The 22,212-nt window shown below is 43.1% G+C and overlaps 1 protein-coding gene across 2 annotated transcripts; it reads left to right on the top strand.

Annotated features, from left to right (window-relative positions):
• Positions 1-138: 138 nt before the first annotated feature.
• On the top strand, positions 139-21,993 carry LOC121708847 (C2 domain-containing protein 2). Of its 2 annotated transcripts, none has more exons than XM_042091774.1 (14): positions 139-1,425; positions 1,751-1,846; positions 2,749-2,868; positions 5,033-5,134; positions 5,443-5,559; positions 6,088-6,205; positions 7,121-7,229; positions 13,583-13,647; positions 13,942-14,060; positions 14,542-14,707; positions 14,843-14,953; positions 15,121-15,248; positions 15,765-16,101; positions 19,652-21,993. In XM_042091774.1, exons 1-14 carry the CDS (start codon positions 1,153-1,155, stop codon positions 19,891-19,893), a joined length of 2,103 nt encoding a protein of 700 aa, XP_041947708.1. In that variant the 5' UTR covers positions 139-1,152; the 3' UTR covers positions 19,894-21,993. The 2 variants fall into 2 exon arrangements, with proteins under 2 accessions (XP_041947708.1, XP_041947709.1); XM_042091775.1 differs by having other exon boundaries at positions 140-1,425; positions 13,945-14,060.
• Positions 21,994-22,212: the final 219 nt, after the last annotated feature.

Raw genomic sequence — 22,212 nt, 5'->3', positions numbered from 1 at the left:
TCAGCGTGATTTATTTTTGTGGAAAAAATGTGCTGGACTGGGCGGCGGTCATATTTTGTACCGCTCTGCGGTACATCTAGTTTACAATAATTTCCAGTGCTTTCCACTAGGGGCGATAGACTTCCGTGACCACACAACAATTTGCCACATCGATTCCATTTGAAATTGGTCGGGAGGGTGTGTGGTCCGTGGGGCAGTGGCCGTGCAAGTTTGGCTTGGGATCTGCGTTCAATTAGCAGATGGACCGGGAACTTGCCTAGTTTTTGCAGTCTCCGACGTCGCGTGTCCTTCGAGATTACTCTACTGTGTTATTAAGGACGGCAGAGGACGACATGATAACTTTTTGATTAATTCATGTATGGAAATAGAACCTTAGTTAGCTGGCTAGCTACGTTTGCCAGGTTCCTTCGTTACTTTAGGATAGCAAGCTTGCTAGCCAGCTAGCCACTGTAACGTTACTTGGGAGGACAAGTGAACAGCCTTGGCGTTAGATGAGCTATTTTCCAATCGTCTGGAGGTAAAGCTGCTTATAGTCTGTATTTGAGTTGAAAGGCAATGGTTAAATTAAAGGATGTTGATGTCTCTTGGTATTATGTAAGTTATAGTTAGATTGGTCGCCATTTGTTCCAAAGCCAAGTATTTTTGTAGGCTAATGGCCGGATCTGTAATGTTAGGCTATAGCTAGCCCTGGGGATACAGTTGACATGACTGTTTACTGACATCATCACAGGAGGTTATATTGTTCAAGAATGACCAGAAAAAATTGTCAGATGTTCTTACAGCATGTCTTATTTGCATTTTTAGAAAGTAAAATTTCTATTGCTTGATCTGTGATATTTAGCTAAAGCTAGCTAACGTTCACCCAACAAGCAGGATCCATCATCAGACTCTCAACTGATGTCCGCCTACTAACGTTAGGCAGCATTCAACTTTCCCCTGTCACAGAATCTAAACTCAAGTTCAGTACGCATTTTATTTATTGCATCTTAGTTTTAGATGTACACGGACTGAGATCATCAGAAAGCGAAAGGAAAGTAAAAGGAAATTTGAAGCCATTTGGTCAATTGCGTATGTTGAAAATGGCTTGTCAAGCATCTCAGAAAAGTTAACATAAGGCAAAGGTCTTGCTGAATCAGCCTGTTTGATGAGAAGATGAGTTTCCTTGAAAGTGTCTTGTCTTTCTTTGGACTTGGAGACATACAGTGGCTATGCATGGTCACATTATTTATTGCATCGGTTGTGACTTTGATCATATACTTCGTGCAATACTATTTGGATAATGTATCATGCGAGAGCGAAAATCCCATCAACGCCTCAGAGGAAGCAAACGCACTTCTAGGTTGGGTCCTGTCTCTCAAAACCTGGAAGACTGAATGGAGGAAGGCGTGGGTGAGGGCACTGAATGAGCAGTCGAGGCTTTCAGGGGTAAGTGTGATGAATTATTGCACTGAATGTTATTAAACACCTTAACAATTTGGACATCTGAAGTAGCCTGAACCATACTGTGAGGGTTGCTAGGCAAACCCTCTTAACTTCAGCTCTTAAGCGGCTTTCTGTGTCAAGTTGTAAAGAGCATTAGCCCGTTACTTAGTGATTTACAGCCAGTTATACCCAGGAAATACCTCAACATGTAATTTTACAACATGTATCAAAAACGAATTAGCCTCTATGGAATTGAATAGATGCAAACATGCATTCCTAATATCTTTCATTCTATAGGCTTTAAGGCTTTTTTTTATATATGTTACAGAACTCCTTGCAGTTGACATTTCAGGAAGATGGTCTTCATTCCACTGACCTTGTGTTAAGTCATGTGTCAGGCTTCAAGAAGTCAGCAGGTGGCAAGGTGAGAGAGTAAAGTCCATCACATTAAAGGACCTGGTTGTCAAACCCCCCCCCCCCCCCCCCCCCTCATTTCTGTTCCTGCTTGTGTAGTTTTCTTTTGGCATCAGCCCACAGCAGCACTTTAGTCCTTTGTGTAATTCAGTATGAAGGGCTCTGTGCTCTGAATACATTTCTGTCCAGATCCTCTCCAAATTTTGGTTCACTGTCTGGCACCTCAAGGTCCATGTTTCTTCAGGCTTTAAGTGTCTTAGCTACCAAAGTCAAACAAATCTGTAGGCTTTTAAAATGATGTGTTTGATCTTATTGCATTTGCACTGACATAGCAATATGTATTATGGGGCAAGAATATTCTATATACCGAGGCTTCTGTCATTTTTGAAAAGCCATGTCTTCTGTCTGTGCTTTTTTAGGCAGGTGTTTTATTTAAATGTGTATGTGTCTCTGCGCTTAGTCAAGACAGTTGATTCAGGACGGAATATAGGTTATACCAGGTTACTCTATATTTTCCATCACTTTCTTTGCAATGGATTTCTCTGTGTTTTTCATGCTTAATGGTGCAGAGTAGTGGCTAATCTTCACCTGCCTTCATCTGAGCTGTAAGGAGATTATGTAGCGTGCCTGCCCCTGAAGTTCTCTCTACTTCACTAAGCCAGAGTAAGGAAGTGGTGGACTGTGAAGATGTACAAAAGGGCATATAAGTCATTGTAATGTTATGATGAATGACCATAATACTGTGCGTGTACAATACATGTAATAAAGTGTGTAAGAAACGTGTAAGAAATGATTAACATGATAAGCCAAATGACCAGAATATAAACAAGGATGTACATTTTTGTCACAAAAGGACAAACTTGAGAGTTGTTTGGCATGTCTGGTTTAAATGCTCCTGTGTTGTCTTCCCAGATGATGCGTTGCCAGGTGGCTGGGGAGAAGCTTCAGTTCTCCCTCGGAGCAAAATCAGCCGCGGCCGTCAGCACAGAGCCTCAGCACTACACCGTCACAATAGCCCCTCTACAGCTGCAGGTAAATGCAGTCATTTACTTTATGTATGTGACTTTTCACATGGACATAACGGTGCTCCTTGTGGTTGTCTAATGCATGTGTTATTACTCTTCCTGTGGTTTGTGGTGCGGATCTAAATGGCACTGTCTGCTTCACGGAATCCAGTGAAATCTGTTGTTGGAATTTCTTCTGACTCTTCTGACTATACAGGCCTTCACTGCACATGTGGATTCTGTGTGATGTATTCCCTTTTGGCAGCCCAATGCTGCTGAGGAGAGAAGCAGGGCATTTTGAGGTGAAGAATTTGATCTAGCGTTCAGTGGAAGCCCATGTGCTTTCAGACAGACCATTGCTAATGCGTAACAAAGGTCTCTCTGGGGTCCATTTAGAGCATTTGCTGGCAATGACGTAAGCACTTTAACGAAGAGTATGTGATGCTTGTTAATGTCTTGTATAACTTTTAGTAATACAATAAACAGATCTTTTGTTTGATTGTTAAAAAAACATTAGGCCTACATGTTGGTAATTAAACAAACATTGTTGCCTTTTAAGGTGGTGGAACTTAGGAAGAAATGCGAGTGGTTGGATTTGTTTAACTTTGCTACATAAATTGACCTGACATTGTCCAGCTGTTAAACCCTGTAAAAGGATTTCCTCCTTAATTTCAGTGCCCAGGTTAAGGAGAGGAGGCTGAGTAGTAAACACTCAAAAAAGCTTTTTTGCTTAGTCATTATGGAATATTGTGTGTAGGTTGATGAGAAGAAAATAATTGTAACAGTTTTAAGATGAGCCCAAGGCATAACAAAGTCTGGAAAAGCGAAGCATTCTCAAGTACTCGATCTTGGTCTCCACATTGTCTTGTGAACTTCCATTGGCCATCAGCAACTACAAGCCAAGAAACAGTATTGCTCTTATTTTTCCATTGGAGAATATGAGAGATGAGAATTAGAATGTTTACATTGCCCTACAGGAAATAAGTAAACTGTAAGTGTGAACTACTTTACTTGGGCGTTGGATCAGCATTCCAAGGTGAAGCTGTCTGGGTGATAATGTGTATGTTGTGCTCTCTCATCAGCAACAGATAAGTGGGCCGTCTCTGTGGGCCTTGCTCCATCACAGAAAAAGTATGGGATTCCGATCCTGAACGATGATTCACTCAGGCTCCCTAAATGGAATTACAGGGAATTACTAAAACATTCAAAGCCCTCATTGCCTTATTGTTCTGCTGATCTTATTTCAGCTAGCAAGCACAGGAACTGCTTTACATGAATTCAAATCTCACTCAAGCCCATGTGTTTGGTGTTGTTTCATCAGGGCATTGTTGTTTTTTCTTTTGCTTTTTGGTCCCCTACTTGTTTTGGACTGGCGGCGGCCACAGGCTGCAGTGGGGAAGTGGTAGCGCTTGTTGTTTTAGCGTTTTCCTCCTTTGTTCTTTCTGGAAGAGCCCTGTGGGCTGCTGAATGATTTCGCCCTCCTATGGTGGAGAGCAGCCGCCACTGGAAAGCTCCCTCTGTTTGTAGTTGTTTCTGTTGTTTGCCACAACCTCGTGTGTGTGTGTGTGTGTGTGTGTGGGTGCCGTCTTTGTGTCAATGTTTACTCCCGGTTTGGTATAACGCCAGCGGCAGCAGTCCCAAAGAGGGCGTTTATCATTCAGCTCGTTCAGTGTCATGTGACTCTCCTGGCAAATGTGCAGTTGATGGTGTTGTTTGCTTTCCTTCCATCTACACCGCTGTTCATTTCAACTCTATTTAGAACATGACGGTGAAGTGTATGACATTCACATTCACATTCACCCACATACACAATTTTCTTCTTTCAATCCTGCTTGTTGAACATGCTCATCTTTTGGCAGCAGTGTCAGTGACTGAATGCTGTAATGTGCCAGATGTTGTTCCATTTCCTGTTGTAGCAGGAAATTGAAGGCTTTTTAGACTGACGAGAGGTCACAGACCCTGATGTGAAATCACAAGACTGATAGAACAAACTATAATCATGTGGAACATAACACCACCACCACCCCAACGTACACACACACACTCATACACACACACACACACCCTCATTCTTTCCGCCTTTGGTGTTTTGAGTTTCCAGTAAGAGCTAGCCCTAGCATGTTTCCTGTGAACTCTGTCACCTCACACAGTATGTTTTGTGTGTGTGTCTGTGTTTTTAACCCCCCCCCCAGCTGGACCTGCAGCTAACAGAGGCCAGTGGGGTGGTGCAGCTGAACTGGGGCCTGTTGGGGTTGGAGGCCTGGGACCTGCAGCTCACTCCAAGCTCCTCTCAGGTCAGTGCTGGAGCCTCACGGCTCACAGGAACCCAGTACACACACACACACACACACACCGCCAGACACATCCCCTTCTATTCCCTGTAAAAATCTAACTGATTTCCTGGCATGGGAAGCAATACTTAACAACTTCATTGGAACTATTAAGCCAAAGGGCTTTGGCCAATGCCAGTGTGTACAGCACATAACTATATGCTGTGCTTGTGCATGTGTTTTTATTTATGAATGTTTTTTATCTACATTTGTGTGTGTGTGTGTGTGTGTGTGTGTGTGTGTGTGTGTGTGTGTGTGTGAACGCTGAGCAGGGAGGATCAGCGGGTCTCAGCTCATCAGCGGTGAGAGACAGGCTCAGGCAGGTCCTGTGCCGCGTCCGTCCGTCTGCGGTCCTCAGTGGCCGACCCGTGCAGCCAGGGGAAGTGCGGGTGAGTCCACACCGGTCACTCCAGACATCCGCTAGCCCTCTCGACACCTTTCAGAAGGGAGGGAGTCATGTAGAAATATACCACAGAACCAACTAGGTGCTTAGAATGTCAGAAGTGTAGGTTCTGTTCAGTTACATTTCATTTTGGTTCTGTAGAGCTGCAATAGGCAATGTTTAAAGGACATGCATAAAGCTGAACCCTTAATTGTATTCCATTGTATCACCTTATTGAGCCGGTTTAACTCAGTACTTTTTATGTCGTTGTTTATGTTTGTAGTGAAAATCTAGACCCAAGAATGACCTAAAAATAGGGCCCAGGTTGCATTAGATTAGTTTGAGCATTAACTTAGTTGTGTTTCCATTTAACATCATAGTTTCATAGCTCTCCAAAAGGATAGCACTGCTGTTTTCTGTTAACTGTTACGTTTAAAAGTGAAGTAAGACTGCTCTCAATATGTGTGTGTTCTTTATTGGCCTTTTGCTCCCGTTCTCAAGTTGTTTACATCTCATGTTCTGGTCTTGGCTGCAGGACGGCCGTGCCAAGCCCCCGCAGGTGGTTTCTCCCCCCAAACCCCCCCGCGCCCACGAGTGGAAGCTCCTGGTCAAGAACATCAGAGTGACGTGCAACCAGGAGGAGTGTGCTGCAGGTGGGGTGCACACACACACACACGCACACGCACGCACACACACACCAGACCAAAGGACCCCACAGAGAAACACTGAGGAGCCCTCTGGGCCGTCCTGCATTAGCTGAAAAGGACTGTTTGTCTTTGCAGGATGGACTCAGGGCTTTATTGGTGTTGTTTATTTCTTTTTTTCTGGTGTGTTCTTTGGTGCTATTTGATCATTGTCTGGATGTAGAGAGAGCCGGTTTACTGTTCTTCATCAGTGTCAATGGGCTCAGTCTCTTTGGATGCTGAACTACACAGGGTTCAGTCAATGGGATCCACACACACACACACACACACACACACACACACACACACACACACACACACACACACACACACTGACTAAGCCATGAATCACATTCACTCAGTCATGAACGGAGCAGTTTCACTGAAGCCCTTAATTGATGAAACTATCATTGCCCCCACCACCACCACCACTGTAGTATGTGACTACGTAGTTTACCTTTTTTTCAGCGTTTTTTGTGACTACAAGTGATAGAGGCACATCCTATTAATTTGTGCAATAACAAATTAACAACATGACATGGCATAAAACTACAATCGATATGTGAATAAAACTATACATTACCATATCAGATGACCTTTTATCTACTGTTTCAGAAAGTATCTTGTTTTGAATGTTCACAGCCTGTCTTTGTTTCACAGAGATTTCATGCTCCCATGGCTAATGTTACGATTCCTCTTTCGCTCCCTCTCTTCCTCCATTCTTCCCCCTCCTACTCTCTCCCTCTCTCTCTGTCATCCTCTTTCTCTCCCTCTCCTTCTCCCCCTCATCTCCTTTTTTCTCTCTTTCCCTCCCTTCCTTCCCCCACTCTCTTTCTCCCTCTATCCTCCTCTCTCTCTCTCTCTCTCTCCCGGTCTGACCTGCAGGCAGCATTAGCCCCCAGTGTGTGCTCCAGCTCAATGACCCGCCCCAGAGGCTGTGCAGCTCTGTCTTAAAGGACACCACCAACCCCTCCTGGGACCAGCCCTTCATATTGTGAGTCACGCTCACACTTACATAACAGACATCTACCGTATTTTGCGGACTATAAGTCGCACTTTTTTTCATAGTTTGGCTGGTCCTGTGACTTATAGTCAGGTGCGACTTATATATAAAAAATAATATAATTGAACATGTTTTTAAATGTTAATTTATATTAACTGACATGAACCCTACATGAAACATTACTGTCTACATCCTTGAGAGAGCGCTCTCAAATGCACAAGACCTGTGCACTTTCAGTCAGAGATTAATGCTTGCTCTATGCCTGAAAGACACGTGCATACTTAAATCCTAGCCGGGCCTCAGATTCGGACAAATAAAAGCCAGTATAATTTTGTTTCAATTTAACTCATAAAAGAGCTCTACTTAATAATTTATATTGTTGGTTGGTTTAATATTGTTGCCAATGAAAAGTCATCGTCCTACACTATGAGTCTCCAACATGTTGCTCTCAAGCTACCAGTCGCACACAGCCCCTGTCTGAGCTAGAGGCTGAAGCAATAACCTACATTTAAACACAATTGTTGCTGCCAGGCATCAGCCTTTGAATTTTGTAAAAAAGTAAATCATGCATAATTTAAAAAATAAATACATTTAGGCTATCTTAGACCTCTTTGGCTATATGGAATAAGGTTTTCCTTGCAGCACAGCACACGTTCCATGAATGAATGAAAGCGGATGCCTTATCACGCAAAAAGCGGATCCCGACACTCTTTCATACATGAAACTTAATAGTGAACCATTGCCAGCCTACCGGTATGCTGCTCCAAACGAAAAGTATAGGCCTATGTCTCACAGTAAAACGCAAGAAATAAAGGCCTATAGCTGACTCGAATAAGCCATGGTCCAAATAAAGGTGCTGTGCTTTGCCCAGCCATAATTTGAGATTTAGGCTACGATAGTCTGTCCCCTAAACATCCTCACCCGTTATCTAGACATGCATGAAAACATTTAAAAACAAAACTCACTGCCATGTAATATTTGATCGCTGTTTTGCTACTAATTATCTTTCATGTTTATACGCACAGTGAAAGGCCTTATATACGCTCCGTGTCTTTAGCTGTATGTTCACGTCCGCAATCGATTATAACGTTCCTCAAATGGGGAACACATCCATGTTCTCTCGCGTTATATTATAGGCTTTCATGCTGTGTTTGCAAAATACCTGACGGTTCCTGATCGCTAAACGTTTGTTTTCCTTTCCTGTCGATAGCGGTTGATGTAGAAGCACCTATAGGCTAATTTGACTTTAGCGGTGACAAATCCTGCTGAGAGAGAAAGAGAGAGCAAAGAGAGAGAGGCACCCCCAAAGTGGTCCTGCGCGCGCGCGCGTGTGTCTGCATGGGGTTCAATTGAAGTCAGAGTTTGTCCGTCCAGTCAATAGTCCCGCATTCAGGCCGCTCATTAGATTTACGTCAGACAGCGCTGTAAAATGTGTGAGAGTTGCGGGACTTTTATTAGTATGCTCAAAATTTAGTAATAATTTATGCGCAATACCCGCAATCCCGCGCTGAAATTTAGGCCCTGGTTTTAAATGCGCATCTTTTTTTCTCTCGCTCTCTCTGCGAGCATTTGTTCTGCTGCCAGCTTGTTCCAATATATCGTCCAAAATGCTTGATTGCATTGTATTCTCCACATTTTTAGCTAAATTTTCATGTACCACATCAGCATTTTTGTTCAGTGAATCTTTTGTAAATTGCTTTACAATAGCGTCGGCCCCTTGTCAGCAGCCTTCGGCTTGCCTCCTGCCACTATTCACTCCTTCGTCTTCAACATTCCCTGTAGAATTCTCAATATTTTTGGCCTCAATATGTCCAGTTACATAGTCTGTCTGTTCTTAGTCTTGGATTTTGTGAAACAAATTTCTAAATATCACCTGCTTGCTGCAGCTTCGGTCTGCACGTCCTTTTAAAACCGCATCTTTTTCTCTCTCAAGAAATTAATCTGCTGTCGGCTTGTCTCTCCACATCGTCCAAAATGCTTGATTGCATTGCATTCTCCACATTTTTAGCTAAATTTTCATGTACCACATCAGCATTTTTGTTCAGTGAATCTTTTGTAAATTGCTTTACAATAGCGTCGGCCCCTTGTCAGCAGCCTTCGGCTTGCCTCCTGCCACTATTCACTCCTTCGTCTTCAACATTCCCTGTAGAATTCTCAATATTTTTGGCCTCAATATGTCCAGTTACATAGTCTGTCTGTTCTTAGTCTTGGATTTTGTGAAACAAATTTCTAAATATCACCTGCTTGCTGCAGCTTCGGTCTGCACGTCCTTTTAAAACCGCATCTTTTTCTCTCTCAAGAAATTAATCTGCTGTCGGCTTGTCTCTCCACATCGTCCAAAATGCTTGATTGCATTGCATTCTCCACATTTTTAGCTACATTTTCATGTACCACATCAGCATTTTTGTTCAGTGAATCTTTTGTAAATTGCTTTACAATTACCGTCGGGCCTATAGGCCTATTGCCTGGCTTGCCACAGCTTCGGTCGCATCCTTTTAAAACCGTCTTTTTCTCTATCGTGAGCATTTAATCTGCTTCCAGCTTGTGACTCCACATTGCCCAAATTGCTTGATTGCATTGCATTCTCCACATTTTTAGCTAAATTTTCATGTATCATATCAGCATTTTTGTTCAGTGAATCTTTTGTAAATTGCTTTACAATTACCGTCGGGCCTATAGGCCTATCGCCTGGCTTGCTTCTGTCTCGTCTAAAACTGCATCCTTTTCTCTCTCGTGAGCATTTAATCTGATGCCAGCTTGTGACTCCACATCGCCCAAAATTGCTTGATTGCGTTGTATTCTCCACAATTTAGATACATTTTGGTGTACCACATGGCATTTTCTTTCAGTGAATCTTTTGCTTTGCAATTACCTTCCTGCCCTCCTCTTGGCTGCCTTCACTCCTTCGTCTTCATTAACATTAATCTTTTTGGCCTCAATAATCCAGTTACATAGTCTCTGTTTTTGGTTTTGGATTTTGTGAAATACATTTCTAAATAAATGCGACTTATAGTCCGGTGCGACTTATATATGTTTTTTTCCTGTTCATGACGCATTTTTTGACTGATGCGGAAAATATGGTACTTACCGTATAGACTAGGCAGTTTAGCCAGAAAGGGATGTGTATAGACTATGCAGTTTAGCCAGAAAGGGATGGCCTTTCGAGTTTCCTTCATAACAGATATCTACATATACAGCGGGGAAAATAAGTATTGGACACGTCAAATTTTTTTTCAGTAAGTATACTTCCAATGAGGCTATTTGCATGAAATTTTCACCAGACATTAGTATTACTAATAAAACCAGACATAAAAAAATCCAAACATTAAAGTCCATAGGTAGAGTTATGTGTAATAAAGTGGAATGACACAGGAAAAAAGTATTGAACACGTCTGCTGAAATTTCTTAAATACTTTGTGGAAAAGCCTTTATTTGTAATGACAGCTTCAAGGCATTTCCTGTATGACGAAACTAATCAGTCACAGTATTCTGGTGTGAGTTTGGCCCATTCTTTTAAACAGATAGTCCTTTAATATTGAATATTTCAGGGGTCCCTCTTGTGAATCCTGATCTTTAGTTAACTTCCAAAACTGTTCAATTGAATTGAAGTCAGGGCCTTGATTTCCTTTCTCTGAAACCAATTGAGAGCTTCCTTTGGTGAATGGTTTGGATCATTGTCCTGCTGAAAGGTCTAGCCATGTCTCATCCTCATCATCCTGGTGGAAGTAAAGATTCTCCCAGAACAAAATGACTCCATTCATCATGCGGGATGAGCGTGCATAGAGGCCATGGCGGTGGAGTGCATTACCTATGCTTTTCTCTGTAACAATTGTACCTGCTGCCTCAATCTTTCTGGAGCTTTCTCAGAGTGGTCCTTGGCTCTTCTGACTATCCTTCTGACTTCCTGGTCAGAAATCTTGCAAGGAGATGCTGTGCATGGCCAGTTGATGATGCAGTGATGTTTCTTCCACTTGCAGATAATGGCTCCAATACTGCTTGCTGGATGATTCTGAAGTTTTGAAGTGCATCTGTAACCAGTTCCATTGATATGTTTTGCAACAATAAGGTTGCAAAAGTCTTGGGAGGGCTCTTTGCCTTTACCCATCATGAAATGTTTCTTGTGTGACACCTCGGTAATAAAAAACCTTTTTATAGCCCACCAGTATGTACTAACCCATCTTATATCAATTTGCACAGACAGGAGGGACAATTTCTCTAACTACTTATAGATTCCAGTTTGTTCCTTGTCATTCTTGAAGCGTGTTCAATACTTTTTCCCTGTGCCATTCCACTTTTTTACTCATAACACTACTTTTAGACATTAATGTTTGGATTTTTTTTATATGTGTGGATTACCGAAGTTAATACTAATGTCCGGTGAAAATTTCATGTGAATAGCCTCACTGGAAGTATACTTACTAAAAAAAATGCTGACGTGTTCAATACTTATTTTCCCTGCTGTAGGTTGTTTAGTTCAGTCTAATAGGGACCGCAGACCATGTCTCAACTTCTGGCTGGTCAGTGAGCATCTATAGCTCCAGCATGTTGAACATGTGGTATCGTCTGAGCCGTCAAGAAAAAGGTTGCTCTGACTGACTGCTTCGCTTGCCTACTTGGTGCGAAGAAGCACAGTGTAGTCATCAGATATTCTCAAAAGGAGATACAATCCTGGGCTTCGTTTCCCAAAACCATAGTTGCTAACCTGTAGCCTACATGCTAGTTGACGGTGTACAGTCATTGCTGTGTGCCGTGTTTTTTTTTTGTTGTTTTTTTTGGGGGGGTGGGGGGTATTTGCTATGCAAAGGCAACACCAGGCTGCTAAGTGTTCAGTCAGCATCGAATCGTAGTAGCTAATGCTTTGATGTCTATTCTCTATTAAAGGGCAGGTCAATGAAACAACCACAGTACTACAGCTAATGCATTTGAAGTGTTCAGTTAAGCTGATAATACACAAGGTCAGCTTTTTGAGCAATATTGCTGGGCAGTGTTCCTGAGTGTAGCTGTTCTGGTACATTCCCATTAATACTTGAATCATCAGTAGGCCAAGTTTTATGATCATCCAATCAGAACACATGGAACCGGTTGTGTAGCTGTCCAGCAACATTGCTCAAAACGTTGCTCCATGTATCATCACCTTTAGTGTAATGCAAAGTGTAGGCATATAATGTAGGTTGGTGTTTCTTAACCGGTGGGTTGGGACCCAAAAGTGGGTCACGGAACCATTCTGGGTGGGTCATGGAGCTTGTGGTAAAACATTTGAAATGCTACCGTATCAGATCTAATATGGACTTTTATTTTGATCGACTTTATTCGTATATCAGTCATTGCCATGGACATAGACAATGTTTATGTGACAGGTCATGTTAGACATCATTTTAGTGGTAAATGCATATAGACCTCTGAAGTTTCGCCTACAAAAAGCTATCATCTTTGCCCAAACAAAGAAATGGGAATTGCAGACGTTTTGCTCTACAGTTTTGTCCTCTGCCTTCGAGTGGATACTGTGATCTTCGGTACGTGAAGACGGCACACTTTGATCTTTGCTACCCCAGAGCTAACTTACAATGCAACTTGCCATAGGTAGTTAGCTTCAATTAACACCTGGATCTCCTTATATGGGCAAAGAGGCCATCTTTGGTTCCTTTTTGTAGGCAAACTTCAGAGGTCTATAGACTATGACGCTGAATATTTGAAGTAAGATATGGATTCACTTAAATTGTGGGAAAATGGGACAAAAACCTCAGTGTGTGGTGTACAGTGAATTGCTGGCACATGCGAGCATGAAACCATTCAAACTAAAATGCTACATGGAAACACAGCACCCCTGTCAAAGACAAACTTGTCAAGTAGACTTTGAAATGTGACATCAGGAGTTGAAGACAAATGTAATGCCAAACATCAGCATGTTCCAAACAAGAAGGCCTATAGGCACTTTGCGTGTCTTATCATGTAGCTCACCATATGCATTGGCTTGCACGCTAAAAAAATATATGGGTCGCGATTTAATGAACCTGGGAAATAGTCCCAAAGCCAGACCAGTTAAGAACCACTGATGTAGGCAATGCTGATAGGATATAAAATGTACACTAGACACTAAAGGTATTACAATGGCCAAATTCTAACTTTGCCTTTTAGTAATCTGTAAACATCCTGATCAGATGAAGATAAAAGTAGTGCCATTTTACTCCTGTTGTTGCTACAGGACTTCTTAAAAGACTAAAATCTTTAGACACAATCATTCTATTACTCTGATGAAGGAATTCATTTTGATTCAGCAGTTCACTGCATTTTGTCATTTTAGCCTAAATCTCTCTCTTTCTCTTCTGTTTTGTGTGTCTTTGTAGTGAGCTGAATGGGAGATCCAAAGAGCTCAATATTCAGCTCTTGAATACGGGGAGTCCTCAAGAGAGTAAGTATGCCAAGTCTCTCAAGTACTCTCAAGAAGAAGAATAGGTATGCCCAATGTGGGTAGAGTTTCATGTTCACATATTCTGGACAGGGTTTGTTCTTTTCAGCAATATTGCTAAAGACGTAATAGTAACTACATACAAATCCCGTAGCATCTCTCTTTCTCTCAGATGGTTTCATCATCAGCAGACCCCACTTGTAGAGAGAGTTCTTCACTAGCATTGAATCATTGAAGGGGCAACAGCATTGAAGGGGCAATAGACAGTGTATGTGTGATGGAGATGCTTTGTGTCAGCAGGCAGCCTGGTGGGTCAGGTGTCCGTGCCTTTTGACCTTGTGAAGAAGCAACCCAAAGGACAGCAGACTTTTGCACTAATGACCAAAGATGTGGTGATTGGGACACTAACTACTGAGGTAAAGTGAATTGACATAACACCAAGCATGTTTTCCTTTATTTATTTTAAAGAAAGGCTGAACACCAAGAGTCTCCAAGCTGTGTGACTAGAACTGTACATCTATTCAAATGCATCTCCAGCCAAGCAAAGTGAATTTTTGAAATCACTGCGTTCTAAAATGCCAGACCACCTTTTCTAATGTAACGCAAGAACAAGCTGCATTCTGAGCGTCGCAGCAAGCTCTATAAGCCTCACCCACAGACCGCCTCACTCAGGAGCAAGAGCAGACTTGATATGCACTCTCTTCCCATCAGAGATTTACAGCTGCAGTTACACAAACATAAAAAGGCACAGTTTTGCCCAGGTGTTGTTTATTTGCTTTGTGCGTGTATTAAACAGGCCTTAATATCACCACCTGTGATTGGATGATACATGAGAATAAGGCATATTTGTCTAGTGATCTGAGTGGCTGTTGACTGTCGTCCCTCCCTCTCTCTCAGTTCACTTACCTCGAGCCGAGTGAGGTGCGCACCTGGCAGACCCCTACCCCCGCCGCCTCCAAGAAGGTGGAGATGGACCGCACCGTCATGCCCTGCGGCACCGTGGTCACAACCATCACCGCTGTTAAGAGCAAGCCAGGCCGGCCTCTACCGCCGGGGCTCCTGGGTAAAACCGACTGCACACATCTCTCAGTCTCGCTCTGTCTGACCTAAAATTTAGTCTACATTTACTACCGTATTAACAAAAACACAGGCATATAGTCAAGCAAAATCCATTATTTTGTGTGTGTGTGGTTTGCAGAAACCCCAATGAAGCCTCCAACCAAAGCCAAGCTCTCTGAGAGGAGAGTGTCTGAGCAACCCTGCATGCTGGGGGCCACAGTCAGCAAGGCCCTGTCTTCTTCAGATACTGGTAGGTGGAAGGCCACATACATTATGTCTTTATTACTCATCAGAAATGTCTTTGAATATGTAACCCCATTGGTATCGGTTAGTAAATGGATGGATGGGTGTATTTTAGGGTCTCTGCCAGTCTGTGGTTTTGATTGATGTCTGTCTGTCTATCTGCCTCCATCTCAGAGCTGCTGATGCTGAACGGGACAGATCCGGTTGCTGAGGCGGCTATCCGGCAGCTGCAGGAGTCGGCGCGGCAGAAGCTCAAGTCGCCGGTGAAAAAGAGCACCATCATCATCTCTGGCGTGACCAAGGTGCAGCACTGCCGTTTCCTGTTCACACACACACCCTGAGAACCACAGCAGCTCCTTCCTTGTTAATCTTTGATCTCCATGACTATTAAGATACCCCCCCCTCCCCCCTTCATCAAAGCTATTGATGATTGACAGGATTATGAGATGAGGCTAAGAGCACTTTTGATTTACGCTGTGGTTTTTAATGTGGGTGGGGAGAGGCTGTGAAACGCTTATGTCATTTTGGCCTTATATTAGTTTACAACTGTCATGTCATGCTGGTCTTTTTCACACAGTGGTAACCCACTCTGCCCCTCCTTGACTTGTTTCAGTAGCTTCTGGGTCACCATGTGGTGTCTCCCGTAGGCTTTAGACTCTCGTAATTTGCCTTTTATTTGTCATTACTGGTACTCTGGGGTCTTGTATTTCTGCTAGGGTTTTCTATGTGCTTTGTTTGTAAAGTACTTTGAATGGCAACTGTATAGGTGATGTGCTGAGTAAATGGCCTTGCCTCGTCCCCGCTCTCCAATCCCGTAGGCGCCCCTCTCCCAGGACGAGGAACTGGCCCTGATGGCCGGCTACGCCGCTGCCATGGACGCCTCGCTCTCTCAGGTGTCTGAGGAGGAGTCCGCAGCCAGAGCACCACCCTCCCCCACAGCAGCAGGAGCAGCAGCGGCGGCGGTGGGAGAGCTGAGCGCCTGCGCCCCCCAGCCCCGAGACCCCCTGGTGGGGCTGGGCGAGGGGCCGGCCGAAGCGGAGGTGGCGGTGGCCATGGGGGCCGGGGTGGAGGACTGGGAGAGCCAGACAGGCGAGGACCCCGACGCAGACAAGGCCTCGCTCTGCATGTCCGAGACCGGCTCCAAAAAGGGCAAAGGTGAGGCACAAGGAAGAGTGTGTGTGTGTGTGTGTGTGTGTGAGAGAGAGAGGGTGTGAGTGTATGTGTGTATATTAATACACAACAGTCAAAGTAAAACTATTGGGGCATAGAAGCTTAGACATTTTCTTAAACGTTTTATGAATTGGTAGTTAGTCCAGACAAATTGCTCTAGCACCAGCAGGGATGTTGATGGAACCTGGGTGACTGAAGACAGCCTGATGGTAGCCATTGCCATTTCTGTCTCTTACTCTACTGTCTGGCCAGTCAAGAATAGGGTTGCAAAGGGGCAAAAATTTCCGGAAACTTACCGGAAACTTTCCATGGGAAGTTAAACTGGGGAATTTTGGAAATATTCCAAATTGGAAATTAATGGGAATTTACGGGAATTAACTGGACATTTTTGGTAATTCCTATTGTTTCATATACAGACATTAACATTTTGTTTCGTAATAAGCAATATGATTTGTTTGTTCGTATTTTCACTTAGCTTAGCATACAAAGATAGCTAACATGCTAGCGGGAATCCCATTCTCTGCCTATGGTTTAGCGTGCTAAGCTAGCAACAATGAAACCACTGAACTGCCCAAGATACACAACGCCACTCAACAACAAAATCCAATTGGTTGGAACATTGACTGACAATCAGTTTGTTCAGTTAGAATCCCAGAAAATGGTAAAACAAATAAAAATATAATGACACAACATACCACCCCAACCAAACCTTATAGATTATGTAAATTATATATAAATTGTCAAGCTTAATCAGACAGATTATACAACAATTGGGTTCTATGGAACTATTTATTTGTTTCTGATTGGCCGAGAGACGTTCCATGAGTTGGAATATCCCTGGACATTTCAACTCAGACTCGGCACAGCTAATAATAAATCACTCTGCGATACAATGCGAAGATTTGACACCCAGCTCTCCACTATTTCAAGCAATGGGTTACTCCTTAGCAAACCATAACGAAACAGTGCTTCACCACATCTGTGGATTAAGCCACACAGTCAACTCAATGTAAGTAAGATAAACGAGGATGATAATTGTTCTCAGCATTGCCAGCATTGTGTATAATATGATTGTCACTTGGAGGAGACTTGTAAATAACTAACGTTAGCATAATTAGCTAACCGCTGCTAACGTGCTAGCATCGTCACGTCAGGCTGTGCACAGTAGTGTAACATTTATTCACTATACATTAATAAAGTTGACTGGTTCTGCAATGTAGACTATTTTTCCGTTTTTTTGCAGTACCATGTCCCTTACATGACATGGCCCAGTGTCCTTGTAACATGCATGCAGCAAACCTAGATATGAATGTGATTTCAACATTTCTTTCAAGAAGACATAAACCACAAAGACCCATAACGAGGGGTCTGGAATGTTGGTTACCTAGCAACCAAGACGCTGTCTATTGAAAAGGGAACTATTTTTTGATGCGTAAGAATGTTGTCGAAATTAACATTTTTAAACAATAATGGGGTGTTTTCAGATTATTTAGTTTGTGGTAGAATTGTTGTATAAAAGCAATATAGCACTCGTGATAGTGGGATTGGTCATGGATATTCCCATGGAAAGTTTCCAACTTTGAAAATTTCCGGAATTTTGCAACCCTAGTCAAGATTCACTGGTTTCCCCAGAGAGGTTTTAGCAACTCCATCAACATCAACCACTCTGTTGTTTTGGTAGAGCGCACCATTTTCACCATAGGGTTTTATCACATGCCTCTACAATGTCTAAATCAACAGCCACCTGTTACCTTAACCTTAATACACCGCAGTTCATTTGGTCCGAACTGCATGTAGTAGAAACAACTGTGTGAAAGAGACTCCCAGTGAGAAAGAACTAAGTAAGGTCATATCATATTGCTATTAGTCTCCCTCAAGCCCTATTGGAACTGATGTGCTGGCCAATGTCCAGCTACAGTCAGCACCATCCTGTTCTAGTGGACCCAGTAGCCTCAGCCAAGACCTTTGGTCACCTGATGTCACTCATGTTTTTCTGTCTTTCTGCTCAGCGTGGTTGTTCATTGTCTTTCTCTCTGTCCTCTTGTTGCTTCCCCTCTCCATTGAGTTTCTTTTTCTACCCCTCCTCTTCATCTTCTTCCTTCTTCTCCACCTCCCCTTTTTTCTCCTCCCTTCTTCTTTGCCATCTTAAAGAGGAAGCCAGTGTTAACCACAAAGTATCTGCTGCGTAAGTGTCTTCGGGGGCTTATTGTAGTGGACTAGAGACTGTTTAGGGCTGTGATCACGCAGGACATGTAGAGAGTTAGAGATGTTCTCATTTCCTCCAGTAGAGGTAATGCTGTGTCAAAACAGTACATGACCCTGTAAACACTGCTGTAAGCTCAGTACATTTCAGAATACACACACACACACAGTTTTGCAACAGCACTTCCCCTTTTCAACTTTCATTTGCGACCGCCAGGGTTAGTTACTCCAATTTCTCATGCACCATTCTCTAGAGGACGGAAAAAAGATTTGATTACAAAAGACTTGATGAATGAATGAATGAAGCTCTTAAAAGAGTGTCCTAAGGTGCTCCGCCACAGCTTGCATAACCTACTGTAATTGGCTTGTCTCTTTAAAATAAGGGCAAGGGTGAAGGGCTGGGTGAAGCACGAGGCTACTGTTTGCCACCATTTGGTGGATGTTGAAATGTTGTTGCCAGTAGCACGCACGGTGCATTTACTTAACTGGCACATTACACAAGTGCAGGGTGGAAGACTTATCTTTGGTGCACTAGTAGTCTGATTGTTTCAAACGCACAGTTAGCAGAATTTGCATAGATGTAGGAATCACAGACAGTCACTTGACAATAAAGCAGTAAAATAATATAATGCCGTCATAAACTTACGAATACTCAACCAAGCTGTGTCACTATGGTAAACAAGTGTAGTGTCCTTGATATGAAAGTTGTGAGAGGCTTTATATTACATGTGCATTAACATCTTTGACTTTACATCCATTCTGTTAAAAACATGCTTAATTAAAACAGTATAGCAAAACACCTTATAATGTATAACTGACAAAGCAAGCAAAGCTTTTAACCTGTTCTTGTGAGTACTGTTTCACTGTAGTGGATAATTGACCACATGATAAATTATGGCGGTCTACTTAGGTGAACTTGGCTCCAGTCTTAAGTCTTAAGTGTGCTATAGCCATTAGGATCATGACCAGTGTTAGATCCACTCAGCTAGTGGTGTTTGTGTTATTGTGTTGTCTTAATGTCTGTGTATGAGTTGTATAGACCCTTTCAGTCTGTTCCTAGTGGGTTTCCAATTGAACCAATGCAGATACTGTGAAATAAAATTAATCAGTCTTTAGCATAATGTTCTACAAAATGTTGATGTTTACATTTTTATTTATTATTTATGTTTATCCCCAAGCTACCATTAGCTCAATGTTGTTTTCTGTGCCACTGGAAATTCATTAGGAACGCACATGTTTGTTTATGAAGTTGAAGGGGTCTATAGGAGAGCACATAGCCCTTTAGAGAGTGTCATTGCCCTGTGATGAGACTGTTGTCCATTCCCGTCCACAGGCAGCTTCCTCCACAAGAGTGCCAAGCTGTTTTTCCGCCGGCGGCACCAGCGCAAGGAACCGGGCATGAGCCAGTCGCACAACGACCTGGTGTACCTGGAACAGCCGGAGCAGGTAGCGGCGGAGGCAGTGGGCGAGCGCCAACGCCGGACGGCCACGCTGCGTCGCATCATCAACCGCAAGCTCCTCCACAAGGGGTCCAAGAACCGCGCCAACGGCTGTGCCGGGGAGCCGCCTGCGTGAGCCTGTGCCTGCCCGTGGTGCCTGGCGCCTATGCCCTCTCCCGGCGGGCGCCGCTGGCCCGCTCCTCCACCACCCCTCTGCATCTGCCCCCCACGTCGCTCCCTCCTGCTCTGCCCAGGCCGTCCTCCTGGTCAGCGGGTCCAGTATCCGGGGCTGCTGCTCCCCCTAAGCAGCCCAGCTCATCACCCCCTCCTCCTCCTGGGCCCACCCACTGAATCAACCCTGCTTTCCAACGGCCACTCAGACCTTATGAGTGCACTGACCGTAACAGAGATGTGGAAGAACACCCCCTAAGCCCCCCCCCATCCCATCCCTTCCCTGCCTCCTCTCCTCTTTCTCCTCCCTCTGTCTCTTTTTCTTGCTCTCTCTCCTTCCCTTTCTTTCTCTCTTTTGCATTCCTCTTTCACACTCTTTTCTCTCTCGCTCTCTGATGCACAGGCTTGCTTTCTCCCTTCATTCCCAGATACAAACGTTATGATGATGAACAGATTTTGATTTGGAGAGTTATTTTGCAGAGGTGTTCTGCATATGTGGCCTTTTTTGCCCTTCTCTACTGTATGCAAGGCTGTCGCCCTCTTGACCTCTGTGGCAGCATGTAGCCATCGCCTTGAGAAGATGGACAGCGAATGCAGCGGCATTGACCTGATTTGCACAAACGCTAAAGAGAATTTTTCAACCTTCAGGACTCGTTCGAGGGAGGGCTTAAGTGATGTTCCGTTGCCGATCGTCCAATCCATTTTGTACATTGGGTGCCCATCAAGACTTAGGCTCTGAATGGCAATTTTGTTTGTTTATGGTTGTTTGTTTGTTTGTTTGTTTGTTTGTTTGTTTGTTTTTAGACATGACTAAGGGAGACCAGTCAGTTCCACTGTTTTTGGCGGATGCTAATGGGAGGTATTGCTAAGTGCTCGACTGCAATCAAGTCCAGCACGCCCATTTCATTCAGTCAGTCAGCTTTGAGGTGACGCTCACGTTACTGTGAAGATCCCTTTGTTTTGAGGTTCCTGAGAATGTATCGTTATTGTTGAATAACAAACCCAGTGTCTATCATTTACCTTATTTCATAACATCAACACTATCATACACCACTTAGTTTTGTTTTTGGAGATTTTACTTAATGAGTGCTGTGATGAAATCTTATGTTAAATGCAGTTTGGTTCTTTTTTAAACATTTACTTTCTTCAAAATATGTTTATGTAAATATGTACATTCCCTTCCATCCCTCCTTTTTTTAAAACACATTCCTTCATTTACACTTTTGTGTGTATAAGGCATTTTGATGTGCAGAATGAACCAAAGGAAAAACGAAAACTGAGCTGAAATGCTATCTCAAGGCATTGTGCTTTCAGGTTTGATCTTTCCATTGAATCACGTCTGGTTGCAATTGGTTTGAATCATACAGTAACACCTGACTGACTTTGATGCAGTTGAACATACATTTGAGATAAGTTTCATGGTCGTGAAATGGTGGTGTTGCTTCCAGTTGGTTGGTTGTTGCCAAGTACCATGTCACCTGAAGTGCAGTTCTGTGGTGTGAAAAGGTTTCCTATTAATCTTTCCTGTTTTTTAGGGTGGCAGGTAGAATACATCCCATCTAGATGGTTTTTGCTTAGAGGAGCCCTTGTAAAAATGAAATCTAGTACCTCACCAGAATGGCTTGCTTCAGGTGTGTACTTGAACTAACCTGAGCTACTCTCCACATCACCAGAATGGCTTGCTTCAGGTGTGCACTTGAACTAACCTGAGCTACTGGTATTTCCCCGGAAGCATTGCAGTTGCTTGACCGCTCGCTCAGTCTTACTGAAAATGTGGCTTTTGAAGTCTTGTGAGTCGTACAACCCTTTATCACCCCAGATAATGTCACACCATATTGTATGTATACAATATGCAAAATATGCAATGAGAATGGCAGTCTATACAACCTGAAAAAATGCATTGATCTTGAAATGGCCGGTCAAGAAGCTTTTCATCCTCTCTGCTTGTGCAGACAGCCTGAATGCCTGTGCAGGAGTCAGCCAGTGTTATGCAGGGATTAAAGCAAATTAACATATCAGGTTTATATATATATTTTTAAGCAATAAAAATATGACTGAATAATCAGATTGTTGTGTTGGCTATTTTTATTTGGTTTTACGGGAGCCACCGGCCATATATTTAACATGAAACCTTGAAGAAAACAATACAGATTTTGCAAAGAAGGAAATGCTGTTTAAGGAACACAATGCAATGTATTTCACTACAACTATTGTCTACTATTTCTTTTGTTGTTTTGTTGTTATTGTAATCTCGGCATCACTGAAAATTAGGCCTATCAACAAA

This window comes from Alosa sapidissima, chromosome 5 (assembly GCF_018492685.1).
Source record: "Alosa sapidissima isolate fAloSap1 chromosome 5, fAloSap1.pri, whole genome shotgun sequence".
Taxonomy (NCBI): Eukaryota; Metazoa; Chordata; class Actinopteri; order Clupeiformes; family Clupeidae; genus Alosa; species Alosa sapidissima.
This window is presented reverse-complemented; position numbering and strand designations above follow the sequence as displayed.

Excerpts from the sequence above, each read along its gene's own strand:
- LOC121708847 (XM_042091774.1), top strand. The coding sequence starts at position 1,153 with ATGAGTTTCCTTGAAAGTGTCTTGTCTTTCTTTGGACTTGGAGACATA. Across the intron at positions 6,206-7,120 it reads CCAGGAGGAGTGTGCTGCAG|GCAGCATTAGCCCCCAGTGT; the intron begins GTGGGGTGCACA and ends TCTGACCTGCAG. Across the intron at positions 14,954-15,120 it reads CCTGTCTTCTTCAGATACTG|AGCTGCTGATGCTGAACGGG; the intron begins GTAGGTGGAAGG and ends CCTCCATCTCAG.